The sequence below is a fragment of the Onychostruthus taczanowskii genome, unplaced genomic scaffold (assembly GCF_017590055.1).
Source record: "Onychostruthus taczanowskii isolate IOZ18803 unplaced genomic scaffold, ASM1759005v1 scaffold57, whole genome shotgun sequence".
Classification (NCBI taxonomy): Eukaryota; Metazoa; Chordata; class Aves; order Passeriformes; family Passeridae; genus Onychostruthus; species Onychostruthus taczanowskii.
Window position 1 is genome coordinate 2756185 of NW_024503346.1, and position 21991 is coordinate 2778175.

The 21991-nt window shown below is 50.3% G+C and overlaps 1 protein-coding gene across 1 annotated transcript; it reads left to right on the top strand.

Annotated features, from left to right (window-relative positions):
• Nucleotides 1-718: 718 nt before the first annotated feature.
• Nucleotides 719-15599, top strand: RBM38 (RNA binding motif protein 38). Its single transcript, XM_041417759.1, has 4 exons — nt 719-1036; nt 1765-1888; nt 2514-2568; nt 14143-15599. The coding sequence occupies exons 1-4, from the start codon at nt 869-871 to the stop codon at nt 14441-14443; spliced, it is 648 nt and encodes a 215-aa protein (XP_041273693.1). The 5' UTR covers nt 719-868; the 3' UTR covers nt 14444-15599.
• The last annotated feature ends 6392 nt before the right edge of the window (nt 15600-21991 follow it).

Consider the following 21991-nt stretch of genomic DNA (forward strand, 5'->3'; position numbering starts at 1 on the left):
CCAACTGATGCTGGAGAGGAGGAATTAAAGCGTTGCATTGGAGTTCCCCAGTGGTGGGTTCTGAAGTACCAAGCAGCTTTTCAGCTTTTGTTTTCCTGCAGTTATGGACCAAGGGGTACATGCAGCAGATATGGGGCTGTGCTGTAGTAACAATTCTCCCAGGTCTGAATCGCAGGTCAGGGCAGAAACCTGCAGGTCAGGTCATAGGCAGAGGCACTTCACAGCAGGAGCTACCTGTCCTTTCATGGAACAAAACTGAAAAGGAGGATGGAGGAAAACCCCATTGCAGGCTACACCGTGGGAACGGGACCGGCGCATCCCTGTCCCCGGAGAGGCTGCACAGGTACATATCCAGGTGCCCAGTGGAGAAGCAGGAGCCTTAAGAACCTGCTAGATAAAGACAGTTCTGAGCCTTTGTTCACTCTTTGACCCCGTCCCTGGCTGTTTCCCCTCGGCGATTCCGTTCAACGCCAGCCCTTCCTCCTGCCCTGCCTCGGACCGCGCCTTTGCCACCCTGCGCGCCACACAGGCTGCCGGCTGCCGCCTTTGTCCCGGTGCCCGAGCCTCGCAGGGACCAAGCCCTCGCCGTTGCGATGGTTGTGCAACAGCAGCGGGCTGGGGCTGCGGGACACCGCTGCCCGGGCGGGATCTTTGGCGGGCTCCCGCCGGAGCGCTGCCCTCGCCCGCGGGGCCCTGCTCCCCGGGAGCCGCAGCGTGCGCGGGGCCCAGCCCGAGGGTCCGGCCGCGGGCCCCCTGTAGGGCCCCGGGACCCGCCGCCGCTCCGCTGCCTTCGGCCGCCGCGGGGGGCTCGGCGGGGCGCGGCTCTGCTCGGGGTGGATGCCGGCCGGGGCCGGCCGCTGCCGGCACCATGCACACCGTGCAGAAGGACACCACCTTCACCAAGATCTTCGTCGGGGGGCTGCCCTACCACACCACCGACTCCTCCCTCAGGAAGTACTTCGAGGTCTTCGGGGACATCGAGGAGGCGGTGGTGATCACGGACCGGCAGACCGGCAAATCCCGAGGATACGGCTTTGTAAGTGCCGCTGCTGTCTGCTCCGCTCCGCGGCGGGACGGGCGCTGCCCCCCGAGCGCCGGGGAACGGGCCGGCAGCGGAGCCCCGGGCTGGCGACAGAGTCCCGGTGTGGCCGGACAAACTCCCGCACAAAGTCCCGGTGTGGCCGGACAAACTCCCGCACAAAGTCCCGGTGTGGCCGGACAAACTCCCGCACAAAGTCCCGGTGTGGCCGGGCGGGCCCCCCCCCGGTGCCGGGCGCTGCGGAGCCGCCGCCCGTGCCGTGGCTGCCGCCGAGCTTGTGCCCGCTGCGGGAACGAGGGGCCGGGTCAGGACAAAGGCTGCGCTGGGGACCCGGGAGGAGCCCCCCGTGTTGGCCGAGGCCGTGCCGTTCGTTTCAGCACCTGCTCCCCCCTCCCGATGCCCGTGCGGGTCCCCGCATCCCGCCCGCAGTGCGCCGGGGGTTTCGGGAAGGGCTCCACCGGCTTCTTAAAAAAGGCACGGGGAGGAGGTGGAGGGGCAGGGGAAAACAGCTGGCACCGGCCCAGCGGGGAAACCGGGCGCGGGGGAGCGCCCGCTTTTCCATCGAGTCCCGGCAGCCCTTCCCATCTCGCCGTGCAAGCGAGGCTGCACGAAGGGAGTTCAGCTCCCGATTCAAAATAGAACAATAAATAAACTCCACTTTAGTGCCTGTTGCTGGAGTGTTTACAAAGCGCTGTTGCTACAAACAAGGCTGTGCTCGATTCCAGGTGACCATGGCAGACAGAGCTGCTGCTGAAAGAGCTTGCAAAGACCCAAACCCCATCATTGACGGCAGGAAAGCAAATGTGAACCTGGCGTATTTGGGAGCAAAACCAAGGAGTATTCAAACTGGTGAGGCATCCGGGAGATCCCATCTCTCTGTATTAGAATAACTTGCAAGACAAGGAAACGAGTTCCTCAGGCTGGAGTCATCTGATCTGACGATGCACATTTATCTGTCCCCCATAGTTCTGATTGTTGGCTGAGGACACTGCATGGTCCAGTTACCTCTCTGCTGTATCTTCTTCCTCAGCCCTGCTGCACTAATGTTACTCAAAAAAGTTAATTTTACTCTGTTAAAGCTGTTTCCTTCCACGGCAGATCTGTTTGCCCGTTAACCTCTTTGTTACATGAGAATTAACAGTAAGATCCACTTTGTCATTTCTCCCTTTGGTTTAATGACCACAGTACCCAGTGTGTAAAATAAGGCTTTATACCCCATTGTCTGTTCCATTACAGCACGTTCACACTGGGCTTTCATCATGAATTCCCATCTGCTCCTCGTGCATATCACATATGCATGTTAAATTTAACTTGTTTCTAAATGGGGCTCTGAATTTGCTCACATGCATAGCAGATCAAATGCAAAGACGTGTGCTGTAATTCTGCCTGTGTGTTAGGAGTTGAATGGTACAATGGATGCCATTCATTAATATTTCTTTTTTTTCTGAACTTTTTTTTTTTTTTTTTTTTTTAGGTTTTACCATAGGTGTGCAGCAGCTACATCCAGCCTTCATTCAGAGACCCTTTGGGTAAGTGGAAATGTTTCCTAACGGTCTGTTTGAAATCAGATTCACAAATCAACTTCCTCATTATTTAAAATGTGTGAAAAAAGCCTTCGCCATCAAGAGTGGACAGTTTCAACAGCTGTTGTTAATGTTCAGAGTACTTTATTTCTGGTGGAGATTTCAGAAGTTTTGTGCATTTGTCAGCTTTAATGTAATTCCCAAAGATCCTTCTTTATCCTCAGTAAATCTTAGTCATAATAAACCCAGTGCATTGCTCTCTGTTTTGCCAGCTTCAAGAATTCACAGGAATTCAAATAAATGGAAAATAGTTTCTGTATTATAGTACTTAAGGTGTCAAAACAATTAAGCAAATTCTGTTCTCCTGTTTCTCAAATCAGATCCTGCTTCCTCTGTGCCATTTCCCACGTAATAACGCTTAGGATACAGTTTTATCCTAGAAAACAAATTGCATTGGAAACAAAGTCTGTTACTTAATGAAAGTAACATTAGGTCAAAAATTGATTTTGGACAGATGTTATACAAGGCTTGAATAGTCTGCAAAAGTGGGCTTTTGTCTGCTGTTTTCAATGGCTTATACCATCCCTACTCGGTTAGAAAAGTCCTCTTTTTATACATCTAATAGGATCTGGCAGCTGCTCGGCAAAAGACAAGTGTGCTTCACGAGAACAATAGTGACTGTCATACTGCCCTCATTTAACTGTTTAATGATTGATGCAGCTCTTTTTTTACACCGTTTCAGAAAGTGAATATTGATAAGGTTTTTTATTATTATTTTCTAAGAGCATTAAGAAAGTAGGTGCATTTTTTAAAGCTTTTGAGCACTGCCCTGGTGTGGTTTTTGTGTGACTCTAATATAAATAGATGGGATTTTGGCCTTTGTCAACAGCAATACTTCATCCCTTCCCTGCTCTCCGCTAGTTTTTTTGGGGTTTTTTTTCTTTTTTTTTTTTTTTTAAGAAAAAAAAAAACAAACCTGCTAACAATAAAACTTTCATTCCTCTTCCCTTATGGCCGCAGTTGCCAACTGCCTGGGTAATCTCATTCTGCTGAGTTTGTGGATGTAAGAGGCTGTGTTGCCACAATAGTGCACGCCCAGTGTACGTGTGCTGTGTGTGGTTCAAACACGCCGCTTCTCGCAAGCGGGTACAGCTCTGCTGGAAGGCCCTGAAAAACATCTGCCATGAAAGGAAGAGTCTCCCCTTTTCTGGGGCAAGAGCCACATTAGTCTGCATAGACAAAATGCTGCTTTTTAATAGTTCTCCTTGCATGGGGGCTGCAAGAGCTTTCACAGCCCCCAAAGCAGCAGCTCCTTGAGATGTGAACCCGGAGACTTTTGCATGGGAGTGCAGGAGAGAAGTTGCCAATAAAAGCAGCCTCTGGCGAGTCCTGCCACGCATAGGAGCAAAGAGCAAAATGGTGAAGCCCGTTAAAACTCTTGTTGGCAGGAGCACCTTGCAGATTATCTGCAGTTTTCTGGGTGCCCTTCCTACCTTGCAGCTCTTGAAAACATTTTTTTTTTCCCAACAGTTTGCTTTTTCACATCCAGAGGAGTGTGGGATCGACTGATTACATGTTCCTTGTGATCTAGACAGTTCCTGTTGCAGTTCTTAGGCATTGGTTTCATCATTAAACCAGCAGAGCTGCAGTTAGCACATACAGTGGAGAACATTATAAATTATTTATCAGTTGCCAAGAGACAGGAACCAGGAGAATGGAGGGCTGGAGGCAGGGGATTATATATCATTATTTGCAAGCATCAGTAAACAAGAATTTAATTGAATTCAGTCATTGCTGCAGCAGAATCACTGGAAATGTGGGTTTTGCAGATTGTGTTTACCTGAGCACCACCTTTACCTGAGCACCACAACTGGGGCTGCTCTGTGGCTTCTGAGCAAAGCCTCAGGTGCTCAGTTGAGCAGCAGAGCTCAGCTGCCAGTTCATCTTTGTCTCCTCAGTAGACCAACAAAACTAAGAGCCTGCCAAGCTCCACTCCTGCATTCCCTTGGACCCACAATTTCCTTGGCCCTCAGTTGGATATGAGGATAGATGAGGAGTTTGTCAGGATCTGTCACTGAATTGCTGTTGTCTGTTTGCACCACGCCGGGTGGGTCCCGACCTTTCCCAAAGCAAGCTCAGTGGCTCGGCTGCTTTGCCCCTGGTGTGAGATGTTGCCTGGCTCTCCCTCCTGCAGTTCCTGTCTCTGCAAAGTGTTTGTGCCCAGGGGTTGGCATTGTGGTTTCCAAAAGATGATTGTCACGGGGCACAGGGTGCTTTGGTGAGCGAGCTGGCTTGGCAGGGCAGGAATGAATGAAGGGCCGTTAACTCCTGGGCAGTTAACGAAGAGCAAGCAGCCAGTCATGTCTCAGCTATCAAGCCGCAAAACGCAGGTTTTGGTGAAACCTGAAATGAATGGAAACTATGAAAATTACTCAAACACCAGAGAGGATTATTTATATACTGAAAGCTTCCCCCCCCAGCCCCAGACACCTAAATGCAGCTGTAAATATTGCCAGGGCTATGCGGAACAGAAAGAGAAACCACGAGGAGCCTCTCTCCTTCCTCCTGCTGTCCTGGCAGGGGAGGCGCTTGCACAGCAGACAGCACGGAGTCAGTAGTAAATCCTGTTTGGAAAAGAAGTTTCTAGCTTGTTGTAACCAGAGATCTTAACAGTAATGCAAGGCAAAGGACGTGTCTGTGACTTGGAGATCCGGCTGCTGAGTTTAGAGAAGCAGCATTGGGCCTGGGGCTCAGCCTGGGGCTTGCAGACTGTGCTTTGCTTGGAGGCACCTGGCAGTGCCAGTGTGTCCCTGCAGCTGCCATGCTTCATGTGATCAGGTGATGTGGCAGAGCTACTTGGTCCCACCTGGTGGTTCCCTCCTCTGGGACTCTGGAGGTGGAGGCAGGTTTGAGTCTGTGCAGGGAGTGGGGATTCCCTGGTTCTCCTCTGTGCTTGCTGCTCTGGACACAGCATATGGCAGATGCATTCCTGTGGCTGTGCCTCAGCGAAGGAGCTATCTGTGTGGGAGATCTACCAGTGACTGAGTAAGTGACTGAGCTCTTGCAAACATGAAGCTGTCTCTTGTGGCAGGATCCAGCTCTTTCCATAGCTGCACATTGGATGTCCTTGCTCCAGAGACCCCATCCATGTGTAGTTACTTGTTTTGGTGGCCCCCTGCCTCTGGCCCACATTTGGTCTCAGCAACGTCACAAAGAGTTAAATCTCTTTGAGTTTAAAATTTCATGCGTTGATGCTGCTGCAGTTAGGAAGTGAAGAAAGTCTCTCTTTGTGTCAGCCCAGCCTCCCTTGCAGCTGTTTATCCTTAAAATTTCTCTATTGGGTTAAAAATAAAAGGCAACAAACTTTCATCTTTTCTGTGGTTATGCTTAAAAAAGGGCACGTGCTGTGCCCAGCTTCTGTCAGCTGGCATCCCCCTGCTCCAGCTTTCCACTGCCCCCTTACCCAGAGCTGGAGGCTGCAGGATCCCATCCCACTCTGCCAGGCTCATGTGGATGGAGCACCCGGCACCTGGTGTTATCCTGTGCCAGGAACATGAAAGCTTGGGGGGGAAAGGGGGCATTTCCTAAGAAATGTCCAAATCCATTTTCCAAACGGCTTCAGCTGCTGGTTCTCATGCATGGTGACTGCTGTTCAGACCAAATCCTTGCCAGTCGGAAAGAAATCCTTTTCTTGTTTTTTTTTTTATTATTTTATTTTGTGTTTTTTAAGAGTAAACATGTATTTATTAGCAGCTCAGACAGCTTTGAGAATTTTCTTGACCATCTACTTCAGGGTGCCAAATGCTGGGGTCAGACCCAAGGGTTTGGTGTGCCTATTTTTTGGGTTGGGGCAGAATTTGCTCATGTTCTACCTGTAAAACAATACAAAAGCGTGGTCTGATACAGTGACCTCACCCTTGGCTATGTGAATGATGAGTGAGCTCAGACCTGTTGCAAGGGACAGGCTCTGGGTGAAGGATCTGAGCCAGTCCTGGGCAGTCAGGGCATGGGCTTGTGTGATGGAGAGACAGCCTGAGCTGGCTCTAGTTTTGTTTTTACAGCACATGGCTTGAGTCATGCCATCTTCTCTGTGTGATTCCGTTGCCTCTGGTGGATTTCCTCTCCATCCTCCTCAGCAGCAGACCTGAGTCCTTTCCCGTGGGTGCAGGAGCTGGGCAGTGGCAGATCCAAAATTCACCTGTGCTGCTGTGGCTGGTGCCACAGAGTCCCAATGTGGCAGATTGATGCACACGTCTGAATTTGCAGAGCAGCTCAGCTTGTGCTTGATCTCATGTTTCCTTTGAGCAGCTGTTGGCATATGGGCCCCAACTCGTAGTATTAAGCACATGCTCAGTAATTCGAATGATGAATGCAGCCCTGGGCATCCTGCCCTGGCTCTGAGGGCACCAGCCAGGGAACCAGACAGTTGTTGTGCTGATAATTTGGTAGCAAGGACACCGGGTCACTTCTAAATACGACTTTTATGAAGAACTTGTTCCCCACGGATGGGAGCAAGCTGCATACCAGAGCTAAATATACTCCATGATCACAAAAGATGAAAAGTCCTGGACCTCGGAGTTAAAACTCAGTCTCCTGTTTCTCAGTCTCCAAGTGCTGTAAACAGAGTTGTGCTGTCCCCTGCAATTTCCCTGTCACCAGCTTTGAGCATTTTAGCTCTCCTCTGTCAAAGTTGAGCTGCCCTGACCAAAGCAGATATGCTGGAAAAACCACGCTGCATCCAGGCATTCCCAAGATTCCAGCTTGCAGGAAGGTGTGAAGAGATTAGATTGAGATGTCTTAAATGTTCTACTGCCACAAAGGCACAACTGGTAGCTGAGATCACAAACTCTTAACATGGAATTTCTTTCTTGACTGAGAAATTACTTAATTATTTATCAAGTGCAGGCCTTCTTTTATCAAAAAGAGATACTTAATTGCTTTTTCCATAGCTGAAGCATTCTACTTCAAAATACTCTGTCCCTCCAAGAAAGGGGTTTAGATAAATCAAATGAGTGGATGGTTTTAACTGTAGGTCAGTGGAAGGGATCATGTGGAAAGAAAGAAAGTCCATTAAAAATGGAACCTGTTGAAAGTAATCACTGATAATGTGTATTCCAAAACTTGTCAGGTACTTCAGAGATGTTTCTGCCATCGATTTTCTCTAAATTGCAGAAGAAAATTGGAAAGCTCAGTCAAAGGCAGAATTTTGGGGCTTCCTGGGTTGATCTGTTGGAGACCCTGGTTTTCCCTACCATCCTACACAACGATGTGGAAGGACTCAGGTTCCTGTCCTGCACTGGTGTGAAACAGTCCCTGTTCCTTCTGTCAGTTAATTTCTGGTTTGGCTGTGCTGATAACTGGAAAGGGGAGGGGTTTTTCCTTCTCTGGAGAGCTGACTAGTTGTGGATAAACTTCCATGTGGCTTTTTCCTTGGTGCCAGATGGCTCTTGTTTCAGGCAGATGTTATCTCCTGCTACCTGAGTGTTTTTCAGCCTGCTTCTCTCCAAAACTATTTTTGGTCTGGCCCAGCATGCCTTTGTTTGGGATCATGGGTTTCTTTTTTTTTTTTCTTTCCTTCTTCCTTTGGGTGTGGGGGAAGCAAGATGCAGAGGATAAAGCTATTGAGCCTGGCTGTAACTCATGATGGAGCTCAGCATGTTGATCTCAGACTTTTGGTTGAGCTGAGAAAAAGTATTAGATCTTTGGGAGATGTACTCCCATCTGTAGTCTGCAGCCTTTTTTTTTTTTTTTTTTTTTTTACTCCTTTTTGGTTTTTTTGCCCACTGACTGCAGTCTGGGACAGTCTGTTGTGGCACATCATGCCTTGGTGATTGCCACTGGTGTGGTGACATCTGCTCCCAGCAGGGAAGCAGGAGACTCAGTCCTGTACCTGTTTGCACAGGCTGCTGTGTAAATCTTCTCAGAGAGACAGAGGAGGGTGAGGAGAAGGCAGACAGGCAAACTGGTTACAAGAGGAGCAGAAATTGTCTTGACTGCTTTGCTGTTTTGTGTTTGTGTGGTCTTGCAGCAGGTGATGATAAATCCCATGGAGCTGCAGAGTTCACCCTTGTGTGACTTTGAGCTGGCTGGGATAGCTGGCTGATGAGGCAGAAGCTGTTGACATTTCAGTGCATTTTTAAATCAGCTTTAGTAGGGACATTTCAGGAGTTGGAGGTTTGTTGTGTTGTGGTTAGAACCCAGCCCTGTCAGGGAATGATGAGGGATGGTCAGGGCACAGCAAATGTCCTGATCTGCACCCAGGTGTGAGTGGATAAACTGTGATCCCCTCCTGGAGTGAGAGTCTTGGTGGGCAGGCAGGGACATCCTGCAGCCTCCTCCTCATGTCTGGACTGGGAACAGCACCTGAATTTCTGACATTTCCACAGCCTGTCATCGTGGCTGGGGCCCGTATGATACCTGTGGCCAGCCCTGCCTGCACTCCACACACGTTTTCTGAGTGTCTCCTCGAGGTGAGTGCTTGCTGGCTTGGGAGTGTCCCTCAGGAACGATTCCTTGGAGTGTGAATTGCACCAGGATGTGTGCCTGCATCTCCAGCTGTGCCGTGGTGCCCTGGCACTGCCAGTGCAAGTGTGGGGTGTGCTTCCCAGAGCAGCTTTAAACTCAGGAGCCCACCTCAAAATACACCTTTGGATCTGCCCTGCAGGCAGTGCCTGGATCTTGTATTTGTGGGGTTTTTAGACAAATGAAGGAATGATGAATTTGACTCCATGTTTTCAGAAGGTTAATTTATTGTTTTATGATCTATAGTACATTAAAGAATACTATACTGTACACTAAACTGTACTAAAGAATAGAGAAAAAAATTTACAGATTATTTACAGAAAGCTAGAAAGATATTAATGAAATTCATGATTCTTTCTTCAGAGTCTGACACAGCTTGGCCCCAGTTGGCCAATAAGTCAAAATAATTCACAGCAAAAATCAATGAAACAATTACCTGTTGGATAAACAATCTCCAACCACATTCCAAAGTAGCAAAACACAGGAGAAGCAAATAAGATAATATAATTTTCCTTTTTCTCTAAAGTTTCTCAGCTTCCCAGGAGAAGAATCCTGGCAAAGGGATTTTTTCAGAAAATACAACAGTGTCACCTGGAGGTGTCACATCCCCAGGGACTGTGCTCAGCTCCTCCTGCCATCACGTGCTGTGGCAGTGTGGGTGTCCCTGTGGCAGCCAATGGGTCAGCTCTAGTGGAAATGGAGGCCAAATTCCTGGGGTCAAATGCCAGAATTTGTGCCTTCACTGGCAGACACAAAGGGCTCTGTTTCTTTTATTCTTCAAGGAATAAAAGGCTGGTCGTGGTGGTGGCATTTGTGTGCTGATCTCTGTGAGGCTGCCAAGAGCCCTGTGCCCCTCCTTGTTTCCCAAATGTTTGTGTGATGCCGTGTCCCTCCTGACAGAGGGGTGCAGCTGTCTCCACCTCTTCAGAGCTGACAAAACCAGCTCCCAGCAGGGCTGGCAGAGATCAAGGGCTCAGGAACTCCCACCTTGCTGCTCTCCCAAACCCGTGCAGTGTGCAGGGGCAGCTTGCAGGAACGGCTCATGCTTCATGTGTAGGAAGTCCTGCAGGATGGCAGAGAGCTGAGAAGGTGCAGCTAAAGCACATTTTAGGTGTAAATCTGATACAAAATAGTCAAATACATGAAGTGTCTCTGAGATGAGCTCTGCTGATGAGAGCTTGTTCCTCTTCCCCAGTGTTTGGGGAGAGAAGTGGTGCACATTTCCTCCTGACTTGTCCCTTTTTTCTTGCTGCCCCTCAGCCAGCCCACCCTGCTGATGTGGTGGGGAGACCTGGGTGATGGCAGGCTTTGAAAAGGACATTTTCATCTGCCTGGAGCCACGGGTGCCTCCCCTGACATGTTTGAACATCTCCACCGAGGCCTGCACCACCCTTTAGTTGTGTCCCCCACCAAAGCAGGACAGAGCCTGTGTCCCTCTGCCAGCGGCTCTGTAACCATCTCTGTTCTGGTTCAATTCTGGCTGCTGGGGCATGGTGCCACGTGGTCAGGAGCGTGGGCTGGCACCAGTCCCTGCTGTCCCTTCTGCTGTCCCTCCTGTGCCACTGCTGCCTCTGGGCTTGGGTTTGACCGTGCTCCTTGTGCTGGGTGGCCTTTGCCCGTGGCTCGTTGTGGTGCCAGCAGCATCTCGTCCATCTGCTGTTCACAGGGTGACTTTGGTGTGTGGTGGCCACGGCTGATCACTTGGTTGGTGTTTTATAATCACACCGTGTGTGTTTTTTGATGAAGTTCTCTTCTGGCTGGCAGGGCCCATCGTGGGGGATGGAGGAGAACTGCAGGGAGGGAGGAAGGGAAAGGCATCTTAAAACACAGATGTGACTCATCCTGTAGAAATTCAGATTAGAGTTTGCTGTTTTCTAGAAAGAGAACTCCAGAACAGCTTGCTTTTTAAAAAAGTTGATCTCCTGAAAATCATGTTCAGGAATAATGGAAGAGGGGGAAATATTTTAAGATTTTCTGTGGATGCTAAATGTAGCCAGAAGAGAACTTCATCCTACTGCACTGGTTTGTTTTGTTTGTAGCTGCAAGTCATCAAAGTGACCTTACTTTGGGTTGTGTGTTTTGTTTTGATTGATGAATTGCCATCTATCCACCTAATTCAGAAGACCAAATTGCATAATATCTTGATTGAAATTTCTAGCTGAATTATTGAAATCCTACAGACCAAAAGAACCTTCCCTTTTACATTTACATTCCCTTTAGAAGCAGATCATGGAGTTGCTGAGTGTGGTTTTTTAGTGCAGTACCAGCTATTGCGAGTGATGTATGCTTGAGTATGCACTGGGCTGGTGGGATGGATTTCTGAGAGCAGGGTCCAGGAGTACACTCTGCCTTCCAAGCTAATGGTGCTTTTTATTCCAAGTAGCACTGCAAAGCTGTAGTTTTTCCTTGCTGAAGGAAAAATGTAGTGCAGGATGTTGCAGATTTGCAGTCTGAGCCCACTGTGGAGCTCCATGTTTGAAAACAAAGCCAACAGTGTGGAATTTCTTGGGATGAGCTGGGGATGTCCACTCACCCTGATGGCACCACGTCCCCCACATGTGCTGTGCCAGCTCAGGAGAGCAGTTGGGTGGCAGAAGGGACGTAGAGGAGCTGCTCAGGCAGGATTGCCAGGAGTCTCTCAAACTGTCCTGGTTCTTTGGTGAGCACAGGTGGAATTCCTGTGGGCAGGAAAAGTGCAGACCCTTCCTCTGATTCTGCCACCGGGTGGTTTTTAGTGGATTGTGCATTTTTTTGTTGCATTTGTGGAGTGATTTTAACTCTGTTGGGCCCTGGAGTACCAGGAAGCCTGGTGGCATGGTGTGACGGGCAGGTAGAAGTGAGGAGCAGCCAGAGCATCCATCCCGGTCTGGGATGCAGGATGTTGGCTGATCTACGAGGGCCGGAGCAGTAAGCATGGACTGAGCCTGCTCATGTCATGCCCAAGGGCCTAGGGGTGCCTCTGCAGAGCCTTTCCCCAGACCCTGGCAGGCCCAGAGAGCAGCATTGCACCTCAGAGTTATTTAAAACAAAATGAAAGAGAAAATCCCCCAGTGACAGGCGTGAGGAACCTCTGGGTGGGACTGAGCCCTGCTCCTCCAAGAGGTGGCTGCCACTGCCTGGTGTGAGTGTGTGACATGAAGTGCCCTTGGGCTGAGCTGGTGCCTAAGCTCCAGCTCTGATTCAGCTGTGCTGGCCTCAGTTTAGATCAGAGCTGAACAAAAAGGGATTCTGTGCATTTCTGCTGCCTCATCTCATTCCTGTTACCCACAGGGTGATGCTGGCTATGGTGTGCTTATGGGCTGAAGGACTGTGAGGTCCCTCTTGCTGTCAGGGGTGTCTCTTGGCCTCAGAAGAAGGTCTTGCACTGAATTAAAAGTTGAGGTGCTGCTCACCACCATCCATCCTCCCTGGGCATATGGAAGGACCCTGATTTCAGAGGCAGTGTTGCTGTGTGGGGAGAGGAGAGCAGTCATTCTCTTGTCATGCAAATTGTCACAAGCAAAAACAAACTGCATATGGGAGTGGGAAAAGGAGAGAAAACGCGGTTCAGATGAGCCCTTGTTTGTGAGAAGCCTTTCTCCTATCTGAAGAGCAGATTAAACCATCCAGTGCTGGTTGTAAAGCAAGTGGGAACAGCCCTGTAGGTGCTGGGGAGGAGGGACCAGCCCCAAGTGGACCCCAGCATGCTGCAGGTGGTGGCTGAGATTTAGGATGCTCAGGTGGAATGAGGGGTAACCATGTACAGCCCTGTGCCTTGTGAAGAGCATGTGGGAGGCTTTTAAAAGTGGTTGTGTTTGAAAATGTGCTGTCACACACATCCACACAAAAATCCCCAAAATATTTGAATCTGCATAATCTCTCTGCAGAGTTTTGCCTTGGGGATTTTTTAATTGGCCAAAATGAGTTGGGTTTGGGGACAGGGTGGCACAAGTTTTTAGGAGATGGCTTTGCCTTATCTGTGGCCTTATGTAGTTCAGCAAGCAGTGGCCGAAGGGACCTTCTCCCCGGGGTGCAGGTGGCTCTGATCTTCCTGTGGTACTGGGCCATTTGCTGGTGATAGCCTGCACCCCCTATTTCTTAAACAAACCCCAGATGTGTCACTCTGCCACACTCTTTAGGCCACATAAATTCCCCATTTTTGCCTTGTTTGAGACCTGACTTGACATGAGCCCTTTGGAAAATACAGCCCTTTCATTTTGATGCTTTTTCCCCCCCCCCTCCCCTTTCCTCCTCATTAGCAGTTTCTAACAAATTAGTAGGCACCCCTGCATTAATCACCTCCAGGATCTCTCCATCTATGGACTTTAATTGACTGTGACATTGTTAAGTTCCTCTCAGCAGCACAGCTCCTCAGGGCAGGGGCAAGCTGCACTTTCGGGCCCTCATGGAAAGGGCAGCGGAGATGCCAGGGGCAGATGTGACAGCTCATGGACACAGGAGTGTCACCGCCCTGCCAGCTACTGGGGGGAGGAAAGCAGCATTAATATCTCGTGTTTTACAACAAACACCCTGTAGCATTCCCTAAACATGCAGTGTTGTGGAAACATGGAGTAAGTGTGTAGTAACTGATAACACCTGGCAGGCTGGAGGGCCTGGGGTCAGTGGTCATTCCTGGTGGGACACGGGGAGGGTGACACGTTGTCCCTGCTGCCAGGAGATGTCCCACAGGGGCTGTGGCTCCTCAGGACCCTCCACCCAAATTTGGATGGAGAATACAGTAGGCAGAAAGACTGGCAGGGTGTGTGGAGGCTGAGGAACTGAGGTGAGCCAGAGGCTGCGTCACGGCCTTCCAGAGAGCTTATTTTGGATTTCAGCAGCCTGGATAGCTGGGGATACAAGCCGTGGGGACCAGGGGCTGTGTATTAGCAGCAGCCCATGCTTCACCTTGCACTACTCCACCCTCAGGTCTAGGAGTGTTTGCTTTTCATCCCCACCCCGGGCAGCACCGCTGGGCAGCACCGTTACCACGGCTGACACACGTGAATTTGGGGGGCAGAGAGGCTGTGCAGGCCACGGCGATCCCAACCCCTCACTAACTCTCTCCCTTCCCCTCCACAGACTCACGCCTCACTATGTTTACCCCCAAGCCATCCTCCAGCCCAGCGTGGTGATCCCCACCCCCGTGCAGTCCATCACGTCTCCCTACATCGACTACACGGCCGCCAGCCAAGCCTATTCCCAGTACACCACAGCTGCCTACGACCAGTACCCCTACGCTGCCTCCCCCGCCGCCGGCTTCGTGGGATACGGCTACACGGGCACGGTGCAGCCGCCCCTCAGCGCCGGCACCCCCGCGGCGCCCGCCGCCGCCTTCGTGCAGTACCAGCCGCAGCAGCTGCAGCCCGACCGCATGCAGTGAGGGCCCGCCGGCCTCCCCGGACAATCGCCGTGCAAGGATACGACCAGGACAGCAAAACCACAAAAAACTATAAAAGAGGCAAAAGCGACGCAAGAGAAAAAAAAAAAAAAAAAAAAAAAAATCACCCCGGCCCTTTTTCCCCCCCCCACCCCGTATGTAGGTGCATATCGATACCTAAGCTATTTATAGTGTTGAGGGCGAACCCAAATCCTTGCAGTCTGATTGTGCTTATGAAAGTGGACTTCTGGTAAGTTGGTTTTTTTTTTTCCTCCTTTTTTTTTTTCCCTTCAATCTGGACAGATACTGTCTTGAAGATGTTCTAAAAGCGGCTGAAATGTTTCACAGGAAAACGACAGATTCTTGCACACATCGCAGTCTGCTTCCATCACCTGTGGTCTTCTTTCTGCCCCCTTCCCCGTCAGCCCTTCCTTCCTCATCCAGCCTACAATCCTCTTATTTACTGGTGAGGTACAGAGGTACTTGGAGAACATGGAAAAAAAGCAATCTTATTTTTTGGTTGTACAAAAACTTTGTAATACTCAGAGATGCCTTACAGAAAAAAAAAAAAAGCAAAAGAAAAACTATTTTTTAATATTTATTGCGATTTTATTCGCATGAGCTGTGAATTGCAGACAGAAGAATAGTAGTAAGTATCTGCCTTGTTTAATTCTCATTTTACTAAATTATTGTATGTAGGTAAAAAGTTCTTAAGTAATTGCTGAATCACTTCAACATGCAAAAGGGAATATTGGCTTGAAGGAGAGCAGAATATTCCTTTAGTCAACGCACTGTACTATTTTCTTATTGTAATTGTTACTCTGTTAAGATTATCTCAAATTTAGGTATATTTTTAAATGCAAAAAACCAACCAAGAATACTGAACATTTTGTCTACTTTGGTAGATCTTTTGTTACAATGCTGCAACCTATGAGACATTTACAGTATTTATGTAAAAGAGATTTGGGGCTGTTGGCCAGCAAGGTTTAGGAGAATATAATGAGTGGAGCAATAGAGAAAAAGGTGTTATGTCACTGAACAAATGGGTAAATGTAACCTTTTTATGCCTGTAATCCAACAGCCAAATAAAGGAAGAGAACAGGCGATGTAAGTGCATTTCTACAAAGACAGCAATAAACTATTTTAACTTTTAAGATTATTCAGTGCTGTATGGTACCATGTTTGCTTGGCTGCAGTGCCTTAGGGGGTATTTCCCAGCCCACCTGGTCTGGCCATGCTGAGCTCTACCCTGCAGTGTGCCAGGGTGGGCTGTGACAGCAGCCCCTGCTGCCACCAGCGTGTCCCACACTGCCCTTGCCCTGCGTGTCCCGAGGCACCTCAGGCCTTCTGAGCTCACAGAACCCCGTGGGCTGGTGCCAGCTGCTTCCTCACACTGCGTGGAGCAGAGGGTGGGAGGTGCTGCCATCCCCGTGCAGCTCCAGAGGCAGTAGGGGCAGATGGGATCTCATCCCAGAGTTTTCGGGCCATCACTTTCCTTCTGTTATTTCCTTAAAATAAGTTGGGGGTTATTTCTCTAAAATTGAATTTCTCTGAAAGAGAGTAGTCTGCCAGAGCCCTGTCCTGGTGAAGGGGGTTTGCTGAGGGTGGCTCAAATCCAGCAGAACCCGGCAGGTGCCAGCAGCAGAGAGACTTTCACCCTTGAGCCTCATTCGCTGCTCTGGTGCTGCATTTGACTTCCCCCAACCAACTTGCTTTAAAAGTTTGGTGTTCAGGTTTTGACAATTGCAAACTTCAAGAATCAATCTGTAAAAGTGAATAAAATGACTGTTTGCTCATGCCAGTTATCTGGTTCATCTCCATAAAGGTCACAGCAGGCCTGGTGCCAGGAAGGGCAGTGTTTCTGGCACCAGCACCTGCTGCTGGTTCAGGTGGTGATGCCTAAAGCCATCCTGGGGGAAGAGGATGCTATAGGATGAAAGCAGAGGCAGTTCAGCACTGTGGCTGTCTTGGGGAGCTTAAATGCCCACGGTGGGCACGTCTAATGTCACCAGTAGCCCTGGGAATAAAGAGCCCCTCGGAATAAAGAGCCCATCTCAATGAATGGAAACAACTCGCTCCTGCCTTGCTTGTGTTGCGTGAGAATGCAGATCCTGGTGGGGCTCTGCTCATCCTGCCCGGGGTTTTGCTTACAACCATGTGGGTGACATTTATTTCCTTTTTAAGTAATTACTTTCTGGAACTGCTGTGGGGCTGCCAAAGCAGTAAGAGCCGAGCGCCGCATCCAGCCCGGCGCTGGCGGAGCCCGGCCTGGCCCAGGCCCTGCCTTTGAAGTGCTATCGGGGCTGGAGATTATTCAGCAATTCTTCTTTCTCCCTGTCAGGAGTCCTCCTGAGGAGAAGGGAGGGGAGGATTTTTGGATGGGGTGCTGGGAGCTGCTGGGGAGCTCTTGGCCCCAGCGCAGCAGCCCTGGGGTGCCCGTCCCCAGCAGCGGTGCCTGGCACTGCTGAGCCGGGCTTTGTCTTTGCTGGGGACACACATCTCCCCTCTCAATGGGGACAGCGAGGCTGCTGAACGTGGATTTGTTGTTGAAAAAACCCATGTGTGCAGTGCACTCTGAAGTGAAAAGGGTGATGGTTTTCCATTTAGCTGTCTGATTTCCTGAAAGGTTCCAAACTGCCAGGAAGCGAGGGCGCAGGCGGCGCTCCCAGCGCCATTCCTGGATCCCTCTCAGTTTTGCTCCGGGCTCATTTCGAGAAACAGCCACATCAAAACAGCAGCCCGACCTGCCTCCTTCCTGCTTGCAAAAACCCGGCTGTGAAATTGCGGAATCACGGGCTCTGCCATCCTCCTTCCCGGTGGGAGAGGGGCTGTGCTGCCAGGTGATGCTGGCAGCCTCCAGGAAGGAGCCCGGGCACTTCCCTGTCCTGTGCTAGGCTGGGAAAGTGGGAAGAGCTCAAAGCGTTGCTGTGTTAGAAGGACAAGAGCTGAACTGCAGAGTATGAGCAGTGGGGTGTGGGTGAGAGGCAGAGGCTGCCTGGCTCCCCACTGATCATGGTGGTACAAGTGCTTAAATAATTTTAAAATTGCTTAATAGTATAATATTTTTTTTTTTTAGTGCCTTACTTGATGGAGCATCCTCTTCCACCTCCTTATGTGGTCCCAGCATAAAGAAAGCTCATTCTGGGCAGCTCAGCTCTGCTGCAGCCAGCCAGAAGCCAAGGGAGGGGGGTCGCAATGCTGGTTTAAAAGCTTCAGTGAGCCACAGGGACCAGGAGGAGCAGCCAGGGCTGGGTGGTTTTGGCAGCACAGCCCTGGCAGCACCATCTGCTTGGCAGGTTCCAGGGGTGGGACCAGCTTTGGGGGCCCAGACCTTGTCCTGGGCACATCCCTGTGGCCATGCTGGCAGCTGACCCAGCCCAGGCCACCTCTCAGCAGCTGTGCCCACATGCCCAGTCATTTGCATGACAAATTCAAATCTTTTTTATAGGAAACCATCACACTGGGGCTGTCAGGGGGAGGTTTGGCTTGTGTGGGCTGGAGCTTGTGCAGCCCCTCTGCTGACATGGGGAAGTGCCACCATAAATACCAGTGCTGGGATGCTGGTCATCATCTGGATGAACCCAGCCACAGTCTGGCATCATGTCCTGGCATCACCTCCCTTTCCACCTGGCAGCAGCAAGTGAGAGACACCCTGTACCCTGGGGTGGCTGCTGCCAGACCTTCCCCATTTGCCTGCCATGAAAGGGGATGTCTTGGGTGGGATTTCTGCCCTTTCCAGGCACTCCCTCTCCCTGGGGTGTCCCCTGTCACAGAGGCACAGCCAAGGGCTCTGCTGCCAGCTGCCTGAATTTGCTTTTGACGAGGAGCAGGGGGTACCCAGCCCACTCCTCTGCTGTGCTCCCCCCAGACTGTCCCACCTTGTCTGGGGGACACTTGGGCACCCCCACAGGCTCCTGTCAAGGTCCAGGGCTTTGTAGTGGCACCCTCAGCCAGTGGCTATGCCCAGGATGGGATGGGGGCACTGGGACAGTGGGGGCACTGCCAGCCCCCACAGCCCTGCTCCCCTGGCTAACAAGCCCCAAAACTTTGCACTGAGAGGGAAAGGCTGAGCACACAATTTATTTGCATAGCAACTGGACTGCTGTTAGCACTTATCCTTTAAAACAGAGTTGACAGCAAAATGTTTTTACCCCCTCAAATACAGGGAATGCTAACAGCATCCTTTTTTTTTTCCCCCTCTCTCTCTTCTGGCTGAAACTTGTTTTTCCCTCCTTTGTGCCTCTCCGAATCCTGCCAGCATAGAGATTCCCTTGTTCAGAGAGCAAAAAAAGAAGAGAGGAAAAAAAAAAAAACACAACTAGAAAAAGAAAAATTTAAGCCTGGGATTAAAAACCATCACTAAAATAGTTTGAATAACAAAGTCAACTGACTGGCCGGGAAGCCGGTGAATGCCTGTCACGTATCGGCCGGCCACGGTCACGTGTGGCACTAGATAGTTCCTGGAAAAGCTTCTGCTCAGCCTGATAGACCTGTGCCTGCTGATACTGCTGCACCCACTCCTGCAGGGCTGTGGGAAACTTCCCAGCAGGGAGATAAACTGGGGGGGAATAAATAAATCTCCCTTGGGTACCAGAGGCAATGGGTGCTCTTGAGGCTTTTCCACCCTAGTGGTCCTGGCACCACCGGGCCAGCAGGACTTTCTGCCCTTACTGATGTCTTTAGCAAGGGAATTTATGGTGGGTTTGTGGGGTTTTTTTCCCCTACACAAATTTTTTGCATAGTTTAAGCTGCGTAAAAAACTAAAAATGGGGCCTTGCATGAGATAACAGCAGAAGGATTGTACCTCCACCAGGCAGAGCCAGCTCAGCCATGTCAGACACATCGTGTGGGGTCATGCAGCCATGAAGTGTTACTGAGGGGATTTGTACCTGAATCCAAACCTAAATAACAGTTTTATCCTCTTGCTGACTCCAGCAGCACAAACCTGGAAGCAGAGGGATGCAACGAGGCACAGCGACAGCACTGATGGCTCAAATAAAGCCACACAGTATGGGAGGGCAATTAAATACTCAGATTTATTAGCTGTGTGCCCATGCTCAGGAGGGTGATGAAGCAGCTGGAGATGGAAAAGTTGGTAATGGAAAGGTCAGAGATGGAGGCTTGTGAGAGGATGAATCAATGAGCACCCGAAATCCCAGGAGCCAATCTTTAAAAGCATTTGCCCACATAAAAGTGGAGACTGTGGCCTTTTATAAATCAGCCAGGAACATGTCTTGGTTTGAAAATAGCACTGAGCATCTTATTACATGTTTAACACTCAAAAGTTCTTTTAAAATCAGACTCAGCTCATTGGAGTGGCTCCTGTTCATGGATAAAGAGGGGGGTCAGTGTGTGCAGATACTCACGGCCATTCGTGGTCTCCTGTAGCATCCACTGGTGTGTTCGCATGAGCTGCTGACATGTGAGCACCTTAAACAAACCCTGAGCTCTGCAAAATGAAAGTGAAATGAAATAAATGAGTCATGCCATTAGTCTCCTGTGAGCTGGCTTTAAAATTAGCAGGTTTTAGACATAAACATGGTAGAACGAGCCCTGGGGGGAAGAAAAGTCCTCCAAAAACCACATCCTACCTTCTTTTCAACAGTGCACACTGCTCTTTATTTCATGCCACTTTGGTAAGGTAAACTAATTTGGATTCCTGTTTCCAATGAATTTTATATGTAGAAAAACATTTATATTATATACATTATAAATCTGATTAGAAACATGTATGTATGAACAAACACGTGTTTTTTATCAGTAGCTGTGTGCATTCATGTGTGTATGTGAAAGAATACACATAAATGCCTTATTTCAACTGCCATTTTAACTTTTATTTCACAAATCCTAGCTCCTGAAGATGCCAGGTGTGCACAGTTTAGAAGAGAATTTAAAATGAGAAGCATAACAGCAGTGCAACCAAATTTAATGGCTGGTAGCACAAGCTAATCTGGGGCAAAACCATGTCCTGGACTGAGCTCAGGCTTCAGCAGACTGGGAAAAACAGTAAAAATATCCCATGCTGATGTGAGAGCCATGCCTGGAGATGGGGCAGACCCCAGGGGCATCCCCTATCCTTTTGCCCACAGCTGCCATACGTGCTCAGGCACTTCTCCTCTGTCTGTCTGTCTTTCTTCCTTCCCCTATGTCCTCCTCAATCAGCCAACCACGGGCACTTCAGCCTCAGTCTGCTCAGCCCAGAATACAGATATTTTGGGCATCTGCAATCTGGACGAAAGCTCCAGTCCTGCCAGGAATTCTGCACAGGCTTGAATGGAAAAAAAATAAAAATATCCCATGGAGTTGGGTAAAGGCTGCCAGGCTGCCCCGGGCCCTGTCCTGCAGGCAGGGAGCAGCCCCGGCCCCTCTGCAGCCGCCAGCTGAGACAGAGCCTGCAGGAAAGATAATAAATTAAATCCAAATGTTTATTCCATTGGCACTGTCCGGGTCATGTGCCTCGTGGAGCTGGAGAGTGCAGGAATATTTTCTTGTAGCTGTCGAATAAACTGCTGGAAATGGTCGCTGTGTAGAGATCCTGGAGGAGGCAGGGGCTGAGACCTGCCTGCTTGGAGGGATGGATGGATGGATGGATGGATGGATGGATGGATGGATACACACACACAGGAGCTGGGCCAAGATCTTTGTGCACCGGCAATGGTTTTGGGGGCAGGTGTGGGGGTCTGTGTGCAAGTGAGACACTGGAGATTGTGGGCATGTGAGGACCTTGGATTTCCCCTCCCTCTTTTGCACACACACAGAATTAACCCTTCCCATCCTCATCAGACTCAGTGAGCTCTGGATGTGCAGGGCCCTGAGCTGCAGCACAGCCCAGCTCTGGTGGGTGTCTGCAGCATGTCCTGGCTGCTGCAGGTCACTGTGCAGAGATGCTTTAAAAACCCCTCCCCAACCCATCGAGCACAGCTCCAGAGCTCCCAGCACGGTGGTTACAACAGGCTTACTCATTTCTGCAGTGAGTAAGACCGAAAGGGGAGCCCCACAGGGGCAGGACCGGGGGCTGATAAGGAGCAGCTCCCTAATCTCCAGCCCCAGCAGCCGAAAGGCTGAGGGTGATAACTCCCAGAGCCCCCGGGTCCCAGCAGTGCAGGGTGCTGCTGTCGGTTTGTGTTTGCAGAGCTGCACCTCCTCACCTCGCAGGGCTTGTCTGCAGTGCCCAACCCAGCCCAGCTCCCCCTCACCTTCCCTGGGGGAGCCAGCAGGAGCTGGTGGTGGTGGCAGCCCCAGGGCTCACACCCTGGCCCATTCACCTCCTCTGCTCTTCATGCCTTGAGCTCCTGGGGCACAGCCGTGGGGAAATGGGGCTACAGGAGGCAGCATCATTCACCTGACCAATCAGCCCTGGTTAGGAAGATCCAGTGTTTAGAAACTGGAGGCAGGGAAGGTCCCAGCTTCATGCTTCATCCTCATGCTCTGGGTGACACCAGGAAGCCAGGAGCACAGCAAAGCTGGCACTCCTCTGATTCAGGCCTGGGCTGGGATTTAGGCTCAGATACCTGGTTTCTGCAGGCTGGGTTGGACCCTGTCCATGCCCAT